At 40.7% G+C, this 19480-nt stretch overlaps 2 protein-coding genes across 4 annotated transcripts in view; one reads left to right on the forward strand and one right to left on the reverse strand.

Annotated features, from left to right (window-relative positions):
• The window catches only part of LOC124276687 (tubulin alpha-1 chain-like), a 104593-nt gene that overhangs the window by 38958 nt on the left and 46155 nt on the right, over positions 1–19480 (reverse strand). The gene's annotated exons all lie outside the window — the stretch shown is intronic.
• Positions 12352–19148, forward strand: LOC124276693 (tubulin alpha-1 chain-like). Its single transcript, XM_046712339.1, has 3 exons — positions 12352–12490; positions 17370–17592; positions 17882–19148. The coding sequence occupies exons 1-3, from the start codon at positions 12488–12490 to the stop codon at positions 19006–19008; spliced, it is 1353 nt and encodes a 450-aa protein (XP_046568295.1). The 5' UTR covers positions 12352–12487; the 3' UTR covers positions 19009–19148.

The raw sequence follows: 19480 nt of genomic DNA on the forward strand, positions 1-19480 counted from the left end.
AACTACTGTTCCAATCGACGTTATAACACATTCATTCAATCATTCAATCAGTAGAATTGCGAGAGGTCCAAGGAGCTGGAATTGCAAAGTTGCCTCCCTTGTCATGTCAGGATTTGCTTTCTGTGGGGTCAAATACCATCCTGTCACTATTATGATGCTTTGTCAGCATTCCACCAATTTTCTGTATACGTAGATTAGCATCACTTCAGGTTTTCCTACCTCACCTAGGTTCTGTTTCTGATATGCCTGAAATGCTGAAACTGTCGTTAAGTTAAAACAACCAACTTTACTGAAACCGCCACATGGATGGGTCGCCGTCGGATAGAGTGAGTTCAGTTTTACGCCACTTTTAGCAACATTGCAGCAATATCACGGCGGGGGACACCAGAAATGGGCTTCACACATAGTACTCATGTGGGAAATCGAACCCGGGTCTTCGGCGTGACGATCAAACGCTTTAACCACTAGGCTACCACTAGGGGCCTTTGATTTATATCACGTCACTTGCAATCGTCTAATGATCGGCCATAATAACTTATAACAAAGTTGGGGGTTTTCAGATGATAGTCAAGTACCCTCACCTTACTGTCTTTTCGTCCATCTTTCAAAATAAATAATATAGCTTTAGATTGTTCCTGTGTCTTTATTTGGAATATTCCATTATAATGTGTAGGTAACAGGTAGTAGCTAATCTGTTCACTGAACCGTAAATGTTGTTGTTTTAAGGCGTCTGCGAACTGCCTGTCTCCGTAATGGGAGGGCACCTAAATGTCAATGTCTCCACCGCGTCATGCAACACAACATCAGATATATGTACACACAGCTGCAGACAAGCACGAGCTTCCTCGTGTTTTAACTATAATAGTTCAGGGCGAAAGTGTCCTTTATTACACTATACATGGTGTTTTTTTTGTAAATGTAACAATCACCGACGATAAATCTAAGGCAGAATGAAAAACAGAAAAGCGACGGTGTCTGTGACCTAAATTAACAATCCTCGTTCAGGGCTAACTGGCGTGCTGTTCTATTGACGCGTCAATGTCATGACGGTTTTCGTTCGGGTTAAATATCTTCTTTAAATGATTTCAATTACATCTGTGATTGACGTAAACCATATGGAGCAATATGAACGTCGCATTTCTACGACCAAAGTAAGTTTAGATCAGTACATCCAGATGAAGCTGACTAGTTACTCGACATTCCACGGATGCATTGTGGGAAATATATCAGTCAAAAAATATAACGTAATGTTTCCACCAGTGATGATGGCCGAGTGAAGCAACTGCAAACCAAGAAACGGGGTGCTACGGAGTAATTTGTTTGCTGTAGGAGTATATACGAGGCGATGGCAACTGACATGCATCGTGACATCGTTTACTAAGGGTACGTTCGATTACGAGGGGCAGACTAGAATGGCGCAGTGACGCCAATACATTGTGACGTAATGCAAAAAGTGTACATTATCATCTGAAAGTACAGTCGGCGCCTTTGATCTTTCACCGAAGCATCTTAGAATTCCTTATCGCTACCATTTATTAACACCATTATTATTTTGAAATTGACAACAATGTTTGTGAGATGTGCATCGTCATTGTAGGATTGTGTAATAAGTTTAATGTGTTGAGTTAACAAAGTATACGCGCACGAATAATTACAAGAGGACGACCCCACCTTCCGAGAGGAACGCTTTGGCTGCTAATTGGGTGCTTACTTTCATGATTTGGAATACATTGTCTGTTGTTATTGTCGTGACGCTTTGTTATACATAGCATGTCATTCTGCAGCGTATCGACAGGTAAGCGATGTTTCCTGTAGACATAGATGTTGCTACTTGTGGAATGTGTTCCTCGCAAGGCGTCACCGATAATGTGGTGAGGATGGGAGGGGATTATCTACTTTTGTAAGAAGATACCATACCGTTTACATCCTTGCATTCAATTAAACTGTGATGATGTTAACAAATTGTATTTAGTCGTTATTTTTTAGGTATGTTTCGTCACTTTTCAGACATTTGCATACGTGGTACATATTGCAGAATGAACCATGTCACCAGTGAAACAGTCCGGACACAGTCCGGATTAGTACGGATTAGTCCGGATTAGTACGTCAGCAAAGTGAAGTTGGTTGGTTTGTTGTTTAACGCCACACTCAGCAATATTTCAGCTATATGGCGGCGGTCTGTAAATAATCGAGTCTGGAGCAGGCAATCCAGTGATCAACAGCATGAGCATCGATTTGAGCAATTGGGAACCGATGACATGTGCCAACCAAGTCAGCTAGCCTGACCACCCGATCACGTTAGTCGCCTCTTACGACAAGCATGGGTTACTGAAGACCAATTCCAACCCGGATCTTCACGTGTTCGATATGAAGTAATGTCTTACGAATACATAAATAGGTTTATATCAGTGTTCGTGGACTCCCTCATATCCGAGGTCCAGGGTAACGAAGTAGGAACATACATGTTTGGACAGAGAAATGTATGCGTTATTATATTATATGTGTTTGATGAAATGCATATCTGATGCAACTGGCATACAACTAGCATTAACTGGCAAACCCTGTTCAATTTGTTAATGTTTTTAAATATCCATGACTGAACTGCAATATTGCAGGAACTTTCACAATAAAGTTGCTACTTCTGTCATACTTTCAGTGAAAAATGAAACCTTAAAATTCATACAATTCTTCTCACTTCTCCCAGTGTCTTCATCTGAGGCTGACAGTTACCAAGAAATATACTCCTTCCTCTAACTATTGTTATTGTCCTCTATCAAATGCATGCAAACTTGACAGAAAACCGGAGTTGAAGGCTCAACATATATAGTTGTAAGGGCCCTTTACATCTGCTGTTTTCAAAGCACAAGTCTCGCAAAATCATGATTATCTCGCGAGACTTATTAGTATGAAAACTAGTGCCTCAAAACGGCATACACAGTTATATCACGAGTGAAATGACATAATGATTATAGATGATAATTATTCTGTATCTAGTGATGAAATACCTCTTAAGTCAAAATTCAACAGTGCACTCCTGAAATTGTGTTTTGCCGAACTATGTTCAGTCTTACTGAATGACGCATTGTCTTACAAAGTAAGAAGTTTCGTGCTGTCAGAGTAATGTGTTTAGTGAGAAGCACCGATGCCCTAGCATCACCACGAAGTTGCCATATGTACATAATGTGGAAGTGACCTTATTAGGTAACATTTCCCTGACCGGTTTTGTCGCTACTGTGCGATACTTTCTCCCGGTCGTCCACAGACTACGAATGACATTCCACAGGTACGTGTGACGGTGAGTCATCTACTCAAATATACCTACCTGTATCCTGGTATCAGCTACCTCCCATCGCTCAGGTACAGGCCTCTTTGATGACACGGGAGGCGGGCTTGAGGAGACGGGAATACTAACTTGATGAAACTGAGATACATAGAAAGATGACTGTCGTTAAAGTTCCAGTGTCATGTGCTATGCAATATCAAATGTTCCCAGGTTATCCGGTTATTGGATTCATTAAGATTTTAATGCAGCGTTATGTTGTGATCTAGGTTTTGTTTCTGTTGTCATTGTTCGGTTTAATTTAGTGTTGTTAATATCAATATGATATTGTTATGTGTTGTTTATGGTTGTTTGGAAGGAATTGCTTTCCTTTGCCTTTTCTTTTTGGTCAGTCATTGTTTTATGGTATTATCTATCGTTAAGTTTGTGTGGGTTTATGTTATTATCCTGGCCATGGACATGGCATACAATATACGTTGGTCTTCCTAGTCGAAAACGTTCTCAGTAAAGAATACACGAGTCAGCAGGAAAGGACATCCACAATACCTCCTTCTCGGTTTATGCTGCAATGCAGGATTTCTTGGTTAGCCAATGAAATGCCAACAAATCACTTATACACATATTCATCGATACCCTGGTAACCGTCACACGTTCGTCAGTGTCAGTTCAGATAGGATATATAGGTCGTGTTACTACTTAAATAATACAATCATGCCATCCAGAGCCTACTCCGGCTGAGTTATATGTAGATATTGATTCATTCAGCACTGAATATCCACTGACACTCCACACTGAGACATTAAGACATGATTAACATATATTTATAATTCACACGGAAAGCTAGTAAGTAAGTTTGTAACGGATATGTTGTACAGGATTGATTTAAACATGAAAAAGGCATCGTGCTGTATATGATACCTTTGGGTGAAACATGGCGTTTATAGAAGTACACACTGATATATGATTGACACTTGTTTCTTTGCACATCTCCCAGTGTTTGGGATTCAGACAATCCCCCGTGATCTCTACATTGTTGTCACAGCAGTACTGGACAATGGAGGTGTCACACTTTGTGACTTTGCACATCTCCCAGTGTTTGGGATTCAGACATTCCCCTGTGATCTCTACATTGTTGTCACAGCAGTACTGGACAATGGAGGTGTCACACTTTGTGACTTTGCTGCCATTGTCCGGTATCCATTCTTTTTAATCGTGGAATAGTTTGTTAATTGGCGACTAGCTGGTGATCACAATGTTTGTTTGCTGTTTAACGCCGCACTCGGCAATGTTCCAGCTATATGGCGGCTGTCTGTAAATAATCGAATCTGGTCCAAACAATCCAGTGATCAATAGCATGATGCATCGGTCTACGCAATTGAGATACGATGACATGTGTCAACCAACACGATTTCGTCAGTCGCCTTTTATGACAAGTATGGATTTGCTGAGGGCCTGTTCTAACCCGGATCTTCAAGGATAGGTGATCACAATTCCTGCAACTTGTTTCGTGACAAGTTGTGAATGTGAGTGACTGCGTGCGTCTTTGAATTAGTCAGTGGGAGAGTGAGTGAGTGAGTAAGTAAGTGAGTGGGTGAGTGAGTGAGTAAGTGAGTGGGTGAGTGAGTGAGTGAGTGAGTGAGTGAGTGAGTAGTGAGTGGGTGAGTGAGTGAGTGAGTGAGTGAGTGAGTGTATCTTTCTCTTGGGTGTGAAGAGATTTAGCCACCAGTCTACGTACACACAACGTCCCCAAAATACATTATGATACGATATGGATGTTATCTGTAACTTGGAGTGCAGCACACACTGATGTAGACATAACTGCCATCTTGACTTGACCCCATCTCTTACATGACTACATTCTTGTGGCACTAAGCATTACACTGACATAGACAGCATTTCTTATGTATGTCAATGTCTCCAGGAAGCATCACGCCAGTAAATGTATTGTTTAAGAGGCGTTACAATGGTTGCTACGATAGAATAATGTGTTGGAAATTTAATGGCTTACAATAATGAATGAACGCGAAGTTAACGATTTTCACCATTGTTGCAATTTGCAATTCACCACCTTTGTGACCCTTTATGTCCAGCATGTATATTGATTGCGCATCATGTCCAGTATGTATATTGATTGAACATCATGTCCAGTATGTATATTGATTGAACATCATGTCCAGTATGTATATTGATTGCGCATCATGTCCAGTATGTATATTGATTGAACATCATGTCCAGTATGTATATTGATTGCGCATCATGTCCAGTATGTATATTGATTGCGCATCATCATCCAGTATGTATATTGATTGGCGCATCATGTCCAGTATGTATATTGATTGAACATCATGTCCAGTATGTATATTGATTGAACATCATGTCCAGTATGTATATTGATTGCGCATCATGTCCAGTATGTATATTGATTGCGCATCATGTTTAGTATGTATATTGATTGCGCATCATGTTTAGTATGTATATTGATTGCGCATCATGTCCAGTATGTATAATGATTGCGCATCATGTCCAGTAGGTTTATTGATTGGCGCATCATGTCCAGTATGTGATTGCGCATCATGTCCAGTATGTATATTGATTGCGCATCATGTCCAGTATGTATATTGATTGCGCATCATGTCCAGTATGTCATCATATGTATATTGATTGCGCATCATGTAAGTATGTATATTGATTGCGCATCATGTCCAGTATGTATATTGATTGCGCATCATGTCCAGTAGGTATATTGATTGAACATCATGTCCAGTATGTATATTGATTGCGCATCATGTCCAGTATGTATATATTGATTGAACATCATGTCCAGTATGTATATTGATTGCACATCATGTCCAGTATGTATATTGATTGCGCATCATGTCCAGTATGTATATTGATTGCGCATCATGTCCAGTATGTATATTGATTGCGCATCATGTCCAGTATGTATATTGATTGAACATCATGTCCAGTATGTATATTGATTGAACATCATGTCCAGTATGTATATTGATTGCGCATCATGTCCAGTATGTATATTGATTAGCATCATGTCCAGTATGTATATTGATTGCGCATCATGTCCAGTATGTATATTGATTGCGCATCATGTCCAGTATGTATATTGATTGAACATCATGTCCAGTATGTATATTGATTGCGCATCATGTCCAGTATGTATATTGATTGATCATCATGTCCAGTATGTATATTGATTGAACATCATGTCCAGTATGTATATTGATTGCGCATCATGTCCAGTATGTATATTGATTTGAACATCATGTCCAGTATGTATATATTGATTGCGCATCATGTCCAGTATGTATATTGATTGAACATCATGTCCAGTATGTATATTGATTGATACATCACATCATGTCCAGTATGTATATTGATTGTATTATTGATTGGCATCATGTCCAGTATGTATATTGATTGCGCATCATGTCCAGTATGTATATTGATTGCGCATCATGTTTAGTATGTATATTGATTGCGCATCATGTCCAGTATGTATATTGATTGAACATCATGTCCAGTATGTATATTGATTGCGCATCATGTCCAGTATGTATATTGATTCATGCGATCATGTCCAGTATGTATATTGATTAGCATCATGTTTAGTATGTATATTGATTTAAGCATCATGTCCAGTATGTATAATGATTGAACATCATGTCCAGTATGTATATTGATTGCGCATCATGTCCAGTGATATGTATATTGATTACGCGATCATCATGTTTAGTATGTATATTGATTGGCGCATCATGTCCAGTATGTATATTGATTGCACATCATGTCCAGTATGTATATTGATTGCGCATCATGTCCAGTAGGTATATTGATTGCGCATCATGTCCAGTATGTATATTGATTGCGCATCATGTCCAGTATGTATATTGATTGCGCATCATGTCCAGTATGTATATTGATTGCGCATCATGTCCAGTATGTATATTGATTGCGCATCATGTCCAGTATGTATATTGATTGAACATCATGTCCAGTATGTATATTGATTGAACATCATGTCCAGTATCTATATTGATTGAACATCATGTCCAGTATGTATATTGATTGAACATCATGTCCAGTATGTATATTGATTGCGATCATGTTTAGTATGTATATTGATTGAACATCATGTCCAGTATGTATATTGATTGAACATCATGTCCAGTATGTATATTGATTGAACATCATGTCCAGTATGTATATTGATTGAACATCATGTCCAGTATGTATATTGATTGAACATCATGTCCAGTATGTATATTGATTGAACATCATGTCCAGTATGTATATTGATTGAACATCATGTCCAGTATGTATATTGATTGAACATCATGTCCAGCATGTATATTGATTGAACATCATGTCCAGTATGTATAATGATTGCGCATCATGTCCAGTATGTATATTGATTGCGCATCATGTCCAGTATGTATATTGATTGCGCGATCATGTCCAGTATGTATATTGATTGAACATCATGTCCAGTATGTATATTGATTGAACATCATGTCCAGTATGTATATTGATTGAACATCATGTCCAGTATGTATATTGATTGAACATCATGTCCAGTATGTATATTGATTGAACATCATGTCCAGTATGTATATTGATTGAACATCATGTCCAGTATGTATATTGATTGCGCATCATGTCCAGTATGTATATTGATTGCGCATCATGTCCAGTATGTATATTGATTGAGCATCATGTCCAGTATGTATATTGATTGAACATCATGTCCAGTATGTATATTGATTGAACATCATGTCCAGTATGTATATTGATTGAACATCATGTCCAGTATGTATATTGATTGAACATCATGTCCAGTATGTAGTGGGTATATTGATTGAACATCATGTCCAGTATGTATATTGATTGCGCATCATGTCCAGTATGTATATTGATTTGCATCATGTCCAGTATGTATATTGATTGCGCATCATGTCCAGTATGTATAATGATTGCGCATCATGTTTCAGTATGTATATTGATTGCGCATCATGTCCAGTATGTATATTGATTGCGCATCATGTTTAGTATGTATATTGATTGCGCATCATGTCCAGTATGTATAATGATTGCGCATCATGTCCAGTAGGTTTATTGATTGCGCATCATGTCCAGTATGTATAATGATTGCGCATCATGTCCAGTAGGTTTATTGATTGCGCATCATGTCCAGTATGTATATTGATTGCGCATCATGTCCAGTATGTATATTGATTGCGCATCATGTCCAGTATGTATATTGATTGCGCATCATGTCCAGTATGTATATTGATTGCGCATCATGTCCAGTATGTATATTGATTGAACATCATGTCCAGTATGTATATTGATTGCGCATCATGTTTAGTATGTATATTGATTGCGCATCATGTCCAGTATGTATAATGATTGCGCATCATGTCCAGTAGGTTTATTGATTGCGCATCATGTCCAGTATGTATATTGATTGAGCATCATGTCCAGTATGTATATTGATTGCGCATCATGTCCAGTATGTATATTGATTGCGCATCATGTCCAGCATGTATATTGATTGCGCATCATGTCCAGTATGTATATTGATTGCGCATCATGTCCAGTATGACAATGACAATGACATGGCAATGACAATGACAATAACAATGACAATGACAATGGCAATGGCAATGGCAATGGCAATGGCAATGGCAATGGCAATGGCAATGGCAATGACAATGACAATGACAATACTTTATTACCCCAAGGGGAATTCTTTTTACATTTGAAAGTGGTCACAGGGTTACATATAAAAATGACATAAAGGTTAATAAAACACACAACAACGCAATAGACAGACAAAGTTAACATTTAAAAGTCGAATACTTGCTGGAATAAAAGAATCTGAACTCTTTTTGTTTTAAAACGGGGCATTTAGTATCGGCGGCCTGAAGGTAAAAGATGGTATTCAGAAAATAAAACATGGCTGGGATCAGATAAAATTCTCTCAGCGAGGTTAATAACACGGGAATTAAAAAGAGAAGATAAATTCGAAACAGACATCCCAGAGATTTTACTTGCAATTAAAAGGATTTTGTTAAGATAGGATTTGCTTTTGATATTAAGAGAGCCATACCAGCATTGAATTGAAAAAGTTAAAATACTTTCAACAAAACAACGATAAAACGACAGCATCACCTTTTTGCTTATGTTAAAAGATCTCAGTTTGCGCATTTAAAACAATCTTTTCTGGCATTTCTTAAAAATAAAATCGGTGTTTGGACCCCACTGTAGTTTATTGTCGATAATAGTGCCAAGATATTTGTATTGTTTTACAATTTCGACAGTTTCACCCTTGATATCAACAGGAACATTGTCACTGTTTTGGTTTCTAAAATCCGCAAGGAGTTCCTTTGTTTTGGTAACATTTAACTGCAGGTAGTTGTCGTCACACCAGTGTAACAAAATCCTTTACATCGTTTCTGTAATAAGCTTCTGTCCCTTTAATCAGACCGACCAAAGCCGCATCAGCAGCAAATTTGACTGTCAGACATTCAGGGTTACGGCTTACACAATCATTGGTATAAAGAATGAAAAGCACGGGCGATATGACACAGCCCTGAGGTGCTCCAGTATAAGTGTACATTGTTGATGCATTTGGCTGATTCACGTGCACATATTGGGGTCGGTTAATTAAGAATTGCTCAATCCACAGTACAAGGTTCCGGTTCACATCCATGGATGAAAGTTTTTGCATTAAAATATGTGGTTGAATAGTGTTAAAAGCAGAGGAAACATCAATAAAAAGAACTCTAGCATAAGATTTGGGAGTTTCTAAATGTTTGTAAATACTGTTTAAAATAACAACTTTAGCATCTTCCACACCCCGTCGTGCTCTGTGTGTAAATTAAAGAGGGTCAAGGAGGTGTCCAACGTTAGATATCAGAGTATTTAGCATGATCCTTTCAAAACACTTCATGGCTATTGACGTGAGGGCAACTGGACGAAAGTCGTTCAATACAAATGGGGTGCTCTTCTTAGGCACGGGGATGACTTTTGAGGTTTTTCATATTGTTGGTATGATATGCTGATCAAATGAAAGTTGATAAAGTCGACTAAAAACATGGCACAGCTGATCACAACATCGTTTGAGGATAATTCCATCCAGTCCAACAGGTCCTGTTGATTTCCGTATATTCAGCTTGGAAAACTGGGTTTTGACTATCTCAGGTGTAATAGTGATAGCATCCTCATTGTCCGGTATGATACCGTCTATGACGGTTTTGCGCTGGTCGGTAAAGTCAAAGGTATCGAATCTTGAATAAAACTGGTTTAGATCTTCAGTGTACTTCCGGTCGTCTGCAACGTTGATATGTGATGACTTGTTCTGCTGGCAGATCATGATCTTCACGCCTTTCCACGCGTATGTATAATGATATCATGTCCAGTATGTATAATGATATCATGTCCAGTATGTATAATGATATCATGTCCAGTATGTATAATGATATCATGTCCAGTATGAATAATGATATCATGTCCAGTATGTATAATGATTGCGCATCATGTCCAGTATGTATAATGATTGCGCATCATGTCCAGTATGTATATTGATTGCGCATCATGTCCAGTATGTATAATGATATCATGTCCAGTATGTATAATGATATCATGTCCAGTATGTATAGTGATTGCGCATCATGTCCAGTATGTAAAATGATTGCGCTTCATGTCCAGTATGTATAATGATATCATGTCCAGTATGTATAATGATTGCGCATCATGTCCAGTATGTATAATGATTGCGCATCATGTCCAGTATGTATATTGATTGCGCATCATGTCCAGTATGTATAATGATATCATGTCAAGTATGTATAATGATTGCGCATCATGTCCAGTATGTATAATGATTGCGCATCATGTCCAGTATGTATATTGATTGCGCATCATGTCCAGTATGTATATTGATTGCGCATCATGTCCAGTAGGTATATTGATTGCGCATCATGTCCAGTATGTATATTGATTGCGCATCATGTCCAGTATGTATATTGATTGCGCATCATGTCCAGTATGTATATTGATATCATGTCCAGTATGTATAATGATTGCGCATCATGTCCAGTATGTATATTGATTGCGCATCATGTCCAGTATGAATATTGATTGCGCATTATGTCCAGTATGTATAATGATATCATGTCCAGTATGTATAATGATTGCGCATCATGTCCAGTATGTATAATGATTGCGCATCATGTCCAGTATGTATATTGATTGCGCATCATGTCCAGTATGTATATTGATTGCGCATCATGTCCAGTAGGTATATTGATTGCGCATCATGTCCAGTATGTATATTGATTGCGCATCATGTCCAGTATGTATTCTGATTGCGCATCATGTCCAGTATGTATTCTGATTGCGCATCATGTCCAGTATGTATATTGATTGCGCATCATGTCCAGTATGTATTCTGATTGCGCATCATGTCCAGTATGTATATTGATTGCGCATCATGTCCAGTATGTATATTGATTGCGCATCATCCGCTCAAAAGATGCCCTTTACCTGATGCGAACTTTTCTATGTAAACTGTCACGAACACTGATAAAATCAATATTTTAAAGGACACTTCTTTAAAGTTGTCAATGATTCACTGTGTAAGAAACTGATGTTTATTAAGCAAATTCGTTAACTGATATTAAATATATCTGTTTCCTTTGTACAGGGAGTGGAGATATACTGACGTACTGAGACAATGGGTTTATACTTCAATATATGAAAGTGATGTAGATGGTCATTACGCCACCTCATCTATTTCACAGCAGTCGTTACATGTTAACCCAGGTAACCCAAGATCTTTGCGAGAACGCCTTAATGACTAGACATGAAATTTGTATATACGAGAACATTTTTCAAACAGCTGGCATTGTTGGCTCTTTACTATTTACAGGTATATAATTTTGGAAACTCAAAGCAGTCGTTCGGAACACCTTCATCGACTGTGTCAACACGGCTGTGTCTTCAGTGACGGTAGGTGTGCCTCTGTGAGTGCGCACAGTATAAATACCGCGGCATCTCTCCCGCCACCGCCAGACCAACCTCGCTCTCACCACAGATCCATTACTGTCTGCGTGAGTCGCCTGGACTGTTCGTCCCAATAAACAACGTTACCTCCATCTCAACATCTCCAATCCACTATAATTCAACATGGTAAGTACTAGTCATACTAGTTTATGACGTTTAAACGTTTAAAACCGTATTTTGTAAACACCATTCGCAAATTTCTCAGATTTGTCGTCTGCTCTTTCTTCTGTCGTCTGCTTGACCCAGTTTATAATGATTTAATCAATAGGATATTGATTCGTTTGAGACTGGATTGCAGAGAGCACGTATAAGCGTTGTTGATTTTCTGTTTTGATTGTAGAAAATGTACTTATTTAATCAGTGCAAACCATTCTAAGCACATGAGCTATGTCAGTACCGAAAATCACTTGTTGTAGGAATAGAGCTTGTTATGTTGCCTGTATTGATTGGAACGTGCATAAACAGAATAATTATCTTTATGAGGAAATGTAAATAATTATGGTGTAATAATTATCTGCTGGTTAAGAGATTGCTACTTTGAGATAAACATTAAATGTCGATGGAACTGATATCCACAACGTATGCATGAATCATCTCTGCCCAGTAGTCGACCTGAGGCCATGTAGGTTACACGTTTCACTTCTGTGGCTCAAATGAGATTTCTGTCTGGTGTGGTCATCCTAACACATTGCACATCCATCCACTGAAAAAACAACAACAACAGTAACAATTCAGGTGGTGGTCAAGCTCAGTATCGAAAACTGTGTGGAAAACTACCACTGACGTTTCTATTGTTATGGTTTATGCATCCTGTGTAAGATACGTATCTCATAATGGAATGCTAACTATCCCTCGACATCTGTCGTCGGTATTGTGTTGTATGGGGAAAGTTATATAGGTGATCAGTGACTCATGCTGTATCCCTACCGATCATGTGATGCTGGATGGCTGATTTATAGACACATATATAGATATATGCTGGTTATATGTACATATGCTATGGTCGCTATACACCTGAAATATTGCTGAGAGAGGCGTTAAGGAACAATCAAACAAAACATATACTCAGGACACAGGACTGCTATTAGTCTAGACTGCTATGAATTGGTTACATGGTAAATATGTGCACGTTCAGTTGGATAGGGGATGTTTGAAACGGCATATTTTATTTTTGTGAAATGTTTGATGCTTATTCTTTACTTTCATCTTCCTTGTTACAAACTTCCACCGCATGTATTTGACATTGTCTTCGAAAATATTCACGTTTCAGCAGATGTGACAGTTATGTATACTGAGGTGTTTTCTTAAACCGCAGCTGCCAAGCCCCTTGTTAAATGTTTACTGACCACATTCCACACATGCTACTGTCCTCCCGGCGTTGTCCAGCCGTGACGGCGGCAGATCTCATCTCATGACATGATTTCACGGTGTGGTGAAAACCACCCTCTATGAAGATATGCACAGACAATTGTAGACCCTCTATATGACCGGAACAAATTCCACACACAAAGGCCTATCTTATTTCTCGTTGTCGTGTGTTGGTTTTAGGATCGACAAAGGCGCATCATCTTGAAGGCTTGTCCTCAGATGATGTTGATGCTCAGGCATTATTGATAAACACTTGTCCCAAATATTTCTTTCAACCAAAGATCGTGTTGCTCTGGTGATTATGATGCCATAGAAGTTCTTTGTTAGATGTTGCTTAATCTATCTGAATACCCTACAATAAATGAGTGACTGTTTCATTTTTAAAACTTTCGTAAACATTGTGCAATGTATATTTAGATAGAAGTGTGACTGATACCATGACTCCATTACATTTTCAAAATGTATAACTATATCTCGTCAACGTCACTCATTCCTCGCCGAGCGACAGTTGTCCTTTTGTTTATAACATTGTTTCCAGCCGCCAACTCTTACAGAACTAACCTACGTTTCATTATTATGAATTTCATATAATTATGATTCCAGCGTGTTCAGAATGTAGTTGTCCCCGGGCTAACGTCCATCCATGCGTAACCAATTCGCTCCCGCCGTCAGGCAGGTGATGTTCTCCAGCCAGTCAAGTTTGACAACTTTCAGAACAGACCATACACCATCCTATATTAATGATGTACTTAGTCATAGGCTTGTCACGCTCCCCGAAACACTCGGTGCACTGGACCAGAACTCTGCTCATCTTGTCTATAACGCTCTTGTAAAACCGGGGTCACTGAAGCAGCCAGGCTTCGTGTCATAGACTCTAACTGTAACTGTACATACAACAGACCGACCTTCGTGAGAGACGTTTTGTCAGTTTTACCCTTCAGTTATCATGGAAATTTGGATGATTAGGATTTCGGGGATGATGAACATTCAAATTATGGCGAAGTCTAGATTAACAACTAGTCTCCGAAATAAACATATTTTACTGATAAAACAGTTCATAGAAAAGAAGAAAAAAATGTATATATATATAATGAAAAGGCGCCCTGAAACTGTGGAAATCTAGAGTTGCCACATATTCTAGACTTGCATTTATTGGATATATTTCTTTAAGGGTCTGCACGACAGACTAGGCGAAGTCATATTGGGGTCATTTTAAAGGCAACCTGGGGAAATCTAGACTTGCTTGATTTAGGACTTAGCATTGTAGGGAGGGCTGGGCTGTAGGGACAGTGAGGTGGTTCAGGGACTGTGAGACAGACTATATTGTAGGGAGGGCTAGGCAGTAGGGACAGTGAGGTGGTTCAGGGACTGTGAGACAGACTATATTGCAGGGAGGGCTAGGCAGTAGGGACAGTGAGGTGGTTCAGGGACTGTGAGACAGACTATATTGCAGGGAGGGCTAGGCAGTAGGGACAGTGAGGTGGTTCAGGGACTGTGAGACAGACTATATTGCAGGGAGGGCTAGGCAGTAGGGACAGTGAGGTGGTTCAGGGACTGTGAGACAGACTATATTGCAGGGAGGGCTAGGCAGTAGGGAAAGTAAGGTGGTTCAGGGACTGTGAGACAGACTATATTGCAGGGAGGGCTAGGCAGTAGGGAAAGTAAGGTGGTTCAGGGACTGTGAGACAGACAACTTGTATAATGCCATGAAGGCGGGGTTAGTGTTTACACACGACCTACAGATACGATCAAATGTCAGCCATTGGTCATTACACCGTGTGACATTCTAAACTTACACATCTCCGTGGGCTTGCTACCAAATTTAGACACAACATCGTTACATCTGCATGTGTAGTATTTACACGTTATACTGTACAAATGTTACAGCACTCCCTGCAATCTGCAGGTCAGGTGAAGGGAGTAGTGACAACGACTGTCACCAGCAGTCTCCTGCAAATCTCCCTACGATCTATTTCTAGTTACACTTGACAGATTATTCCAACCTCTACGACTGAAATGTTCTTGGCGTTCTAAAGCAGAAGTATTTGGTAACTGTGATCATATATACTCAACTAAATTAAACACTTGACACGTGTTGAGTTGAATACCACAGCGGATGTAATGAATGCATTAAATATGAAAACAGATGTGAAGCACACTGCTACCATCCCGGTAACAATACAGACGATGAAATGTGGATTGCGGCATCGTTTTATTGGGAAAGTAATGCATGACGTTGCCCTATCACGAACCTCACACTGATATTGTAGTCTGCCCCACCGCCTGGCCTCCCTGAATGCTACAGCAATAAGTGAAGCAAGTCTAGATTTCCCCAGGTTCCCCCATCTCACTGGGGCTCCTTTCAATTTAAATGGGATTATTTGTTAATGTCAATATTATATATATTGAGAGACTAACGTTAGTCCAACTGGTACTGATACTGATCAAATGTTGGGAACAGAAGAAGCTAATAACGAATGTGACCTACTAGGTCGGCCGTGACAGCAACAATACGTCTCCTCGTGGACAGGAGAATCTGTAACCGGAAGTCGCCGACATTGGTCAGCAAGTGCTTGCCCAAGCTCTATGAAGATCTGGCATTGATTCATTAGCTGCCGCCCTTGTCTTCCCAGCTCGTCCCAAATGTATTAGATCGGGTTCAAGTCTGGGGAACGGGGCGGCCGGTCCTTGACATCAACGCCATCGTGACGCCAGAACTGACACAGCGTCATGCACGTGTGTGTGGTTGTTTTCACCCATCCAGATTTATAGTTCTATAGTGCTGGTTCACTGGATGCCATGCTGGCCAGACTTAGCCCTTTCAGTTCGAGGGCCAGGCAGGATAGTCTGTGGAATAGGCAAGTGGAATAGTCTAACCACTTTGTTGTAAGTACGGTGGGGTAGCCTCGTGGTTAAAGCGTTCGTTCGTCACGCCAAAGACCGGGGTTCGATTACACACATGGGTACAATGTGTGAAGCCAATTTCTGGTGTCCCCCGCCATGATATGCTGGAATATTGCTAAAAGCGGCGTAAAACTAAAAACTCACTCACGCTTTGTTCTGACGCGGTCAGGGGATCGAACTTCCGACATTCTTCCACCATATGATACCGATACATACAGTGTGGGAAGGATTTCACCGCCTCTGACATAATTATGTGTGTACTGTGTTGTGGTCCAACCAGACAATTACACTCAGTCGTGAATCACCGCCACCATGAGAGCTATGTAGCTCGGCACTTCGCTATCATCGGTTAATTTCACAGATCGATAATACTACATGTATTTACATCCAAGCATAATGCAACGGATCCGACAAAGTTGGCATTTCCCTCTGATTAACAAAATACGTGTCGTTTACCTAGCAATGCTGGTTTGAAAATATATGATCATTTGCACTCAGTTGTTTTCGAAACTGACTACTGGATATTTCACTGTCTCCGTGGTTACGAGTTAATGTGATATGTATCTTACAATTGCTGCGGCAACGGAGAAGAAGTATTGAAGAAAAATTTGAATATCAAATATGAAAGCATTGTGAATTTTTTTTTATCTTCAATGAAATAAGACAAACAAACTATTTCATTCTAGGGATGGATTCTTGGTTTCTTGTTTAACTTGTCTATTCTTGTTTCCAGAGGGAATGTATCTCTATCCACGTCGGCCAGGCCGGAGTCCAGATGGGCAATGCATGCTGGGAGTTGTATTGCCTGGAGCACGGCATCCAGCCTGATGGCCAGATGCCCTCGGACAAGACCCTCGGGGCTGGGGACGACTCCTTCAACACCTTCTTCAGCGAGACTGGAGCAGGGAAACACGTCCCCAGGGCCGTCTTCGTTGACCTTGAGCCAACTGTTGTCGGTAAGAGCATTGACAATTGCGTCAACTTAACCTCATCATAATTTGGGAAAAGGAAGCATCTCACAACTCTCTCGGGGCTTGTCTTCATGGTTCTTTTTCTGTTCAGGGGGCGGTGGGGTAGCCTAGTAGTTAAAACGTTCGCTCGTCAAGCCGAAGACCCGGGTTCAATTTCCCACATGGGTACAATGTGTGAAGCCCACCTTGATGCTACTAGAATATTGCTAAAAGCGACGTAAAACCATACTCACTCACTCACTCATTCACTCACTCACTCTTTTCTGTTCAACAGATGAGGTCCGTTCCGGCACCTACCGCCAGCTGTTCCACCCCGAGCAGCTCATCACCGGCAAGGAGGACGCCGCCAACAACTACGCCCGTGGCCACTACACCGTGGGCAAGGAGCTGATTGATTCTGTTCTGGACAGACTTAGGAAGCTAGCTGACCAGTGCTCTGGACTCCAGGGCTTCCTCATCTTCCACAGCTTCGGTGGCGGTACTGGCTCCGGCTTCAGTTCACTGCTGATGGAGCGACTGAGCGTTGACTACGGAAAGAAGTCCAAACTGGAATTTTCTATCTACCCCGCTCCTCAGATCTCTACCGCCGTCGTGGAGCCCTACAACTCCATCTTGACCACCCACACAACCCTGGAACACTCCGACTGCGCCTTCATGGTCGACAACGAGGCTATCTACGACATCTGTCGACGCAACCTTGATATTGAGCGACCAACGTACACCAATCTGAACCGTCTGATTGGCCAGATTGTCAGCTCTATCACTGCCTCTCTCCGATTTGACGGTGCCCTGAACGTGGATCTGACTGAGTTCCAGACCAACTTGGTGCCCTACCCACGTATCCACTTCCCTCTGGCTACCTATGCCCCAGTCATCTCTGCGGAGAAAGCCTACCACGAGCAGCTGACTGTCGCTGAGATCACCAGCGCTTGTTTCGAGCCCGCTAATCAGATGGTCAAATGCGATCCCCGTCACGGCAAGTACATGGCCTGTTGTCTGCTTTTCCGAGGAGACGTCGTCCCGAAGGACGTCAACGCTGCCATCGCTACCATCAAGACCAAGAGAAGCATCCAGTTCGTCGATTGGTGTCCCACTGGTTTCAAGGTTGGCATTAACTACCAGCCACCAACAGTTGTCCCCGGTGGTGACCTGGCCAAGGTCCAGAGAGCCGTCTGCATGTTGAGCAACACCACTGCTATTGCCGAGGCCTGGGCTCGTCTTGACCACAAGTTCGATCTGATGTACGCCAAGCGAGCCTTCGTCCACTGGTACGTGGGTGAGGGTATGGAGGAGGGAGAGTTCTCCGAGGCCCGTGAGGACTTGGCTGCTCTGGAGAAGGACTACGAGGAGGTTGGAGTCGACTCCAAAGATGCAGAGGAGGATGAGGGTGACGAGTACTAACACCGCAGTCCCCTGAAAAATGTCATTCAGTTACCACAAGCCTTTCAAACCCTCTCTTGGCATGTCTTCAGAAACACTAACGAACTTCCAGTAACAAACTTATTGTGAATCATTCCGACATAAACAGAGATCGTTTCCAACTCTGATGTTTGTTGTTATTTAACGATACATATGGCGTACTGGTTTCAGAACAATATGGGCACATAAGAGTAAGAATGTATACTGCTTCAGATCTACATGTGGAAATACATCAGTATGCAACGAAATACGCACGTTCCAAGAGACAACTTCCCATGATTCCTGAAGTGTTATACAATACACCTTTATACTAGTAAATACTGTCCTCCAACTCATTGATGTCATTCAGCTAATCCGCTGTTAGGTATCATATGCAATAATGATAATGACAATAGCCAGCTTGTAACTTAACAGGCAATGTATCGTTAAAATCGTCATAATCAGTATAATCGTA

The sequence above is a fragment of the Haliotis rubra genome, unplaced genomic scaffold, assembly GCF_003918875.1.
Source record: "Haliotis rubra isolate DU_JTF1 unplaced genomic scaffold, ASM391887v1 Scf211, whole genome shotgun sequence".
In the NCBI taxonomy this organism is placed as follows: Eukaryota; Metazoa; Mollusca; class Gastropoda; order Lepetellida; family Haliotidae; genus Haliotis; species Haliotis rubra.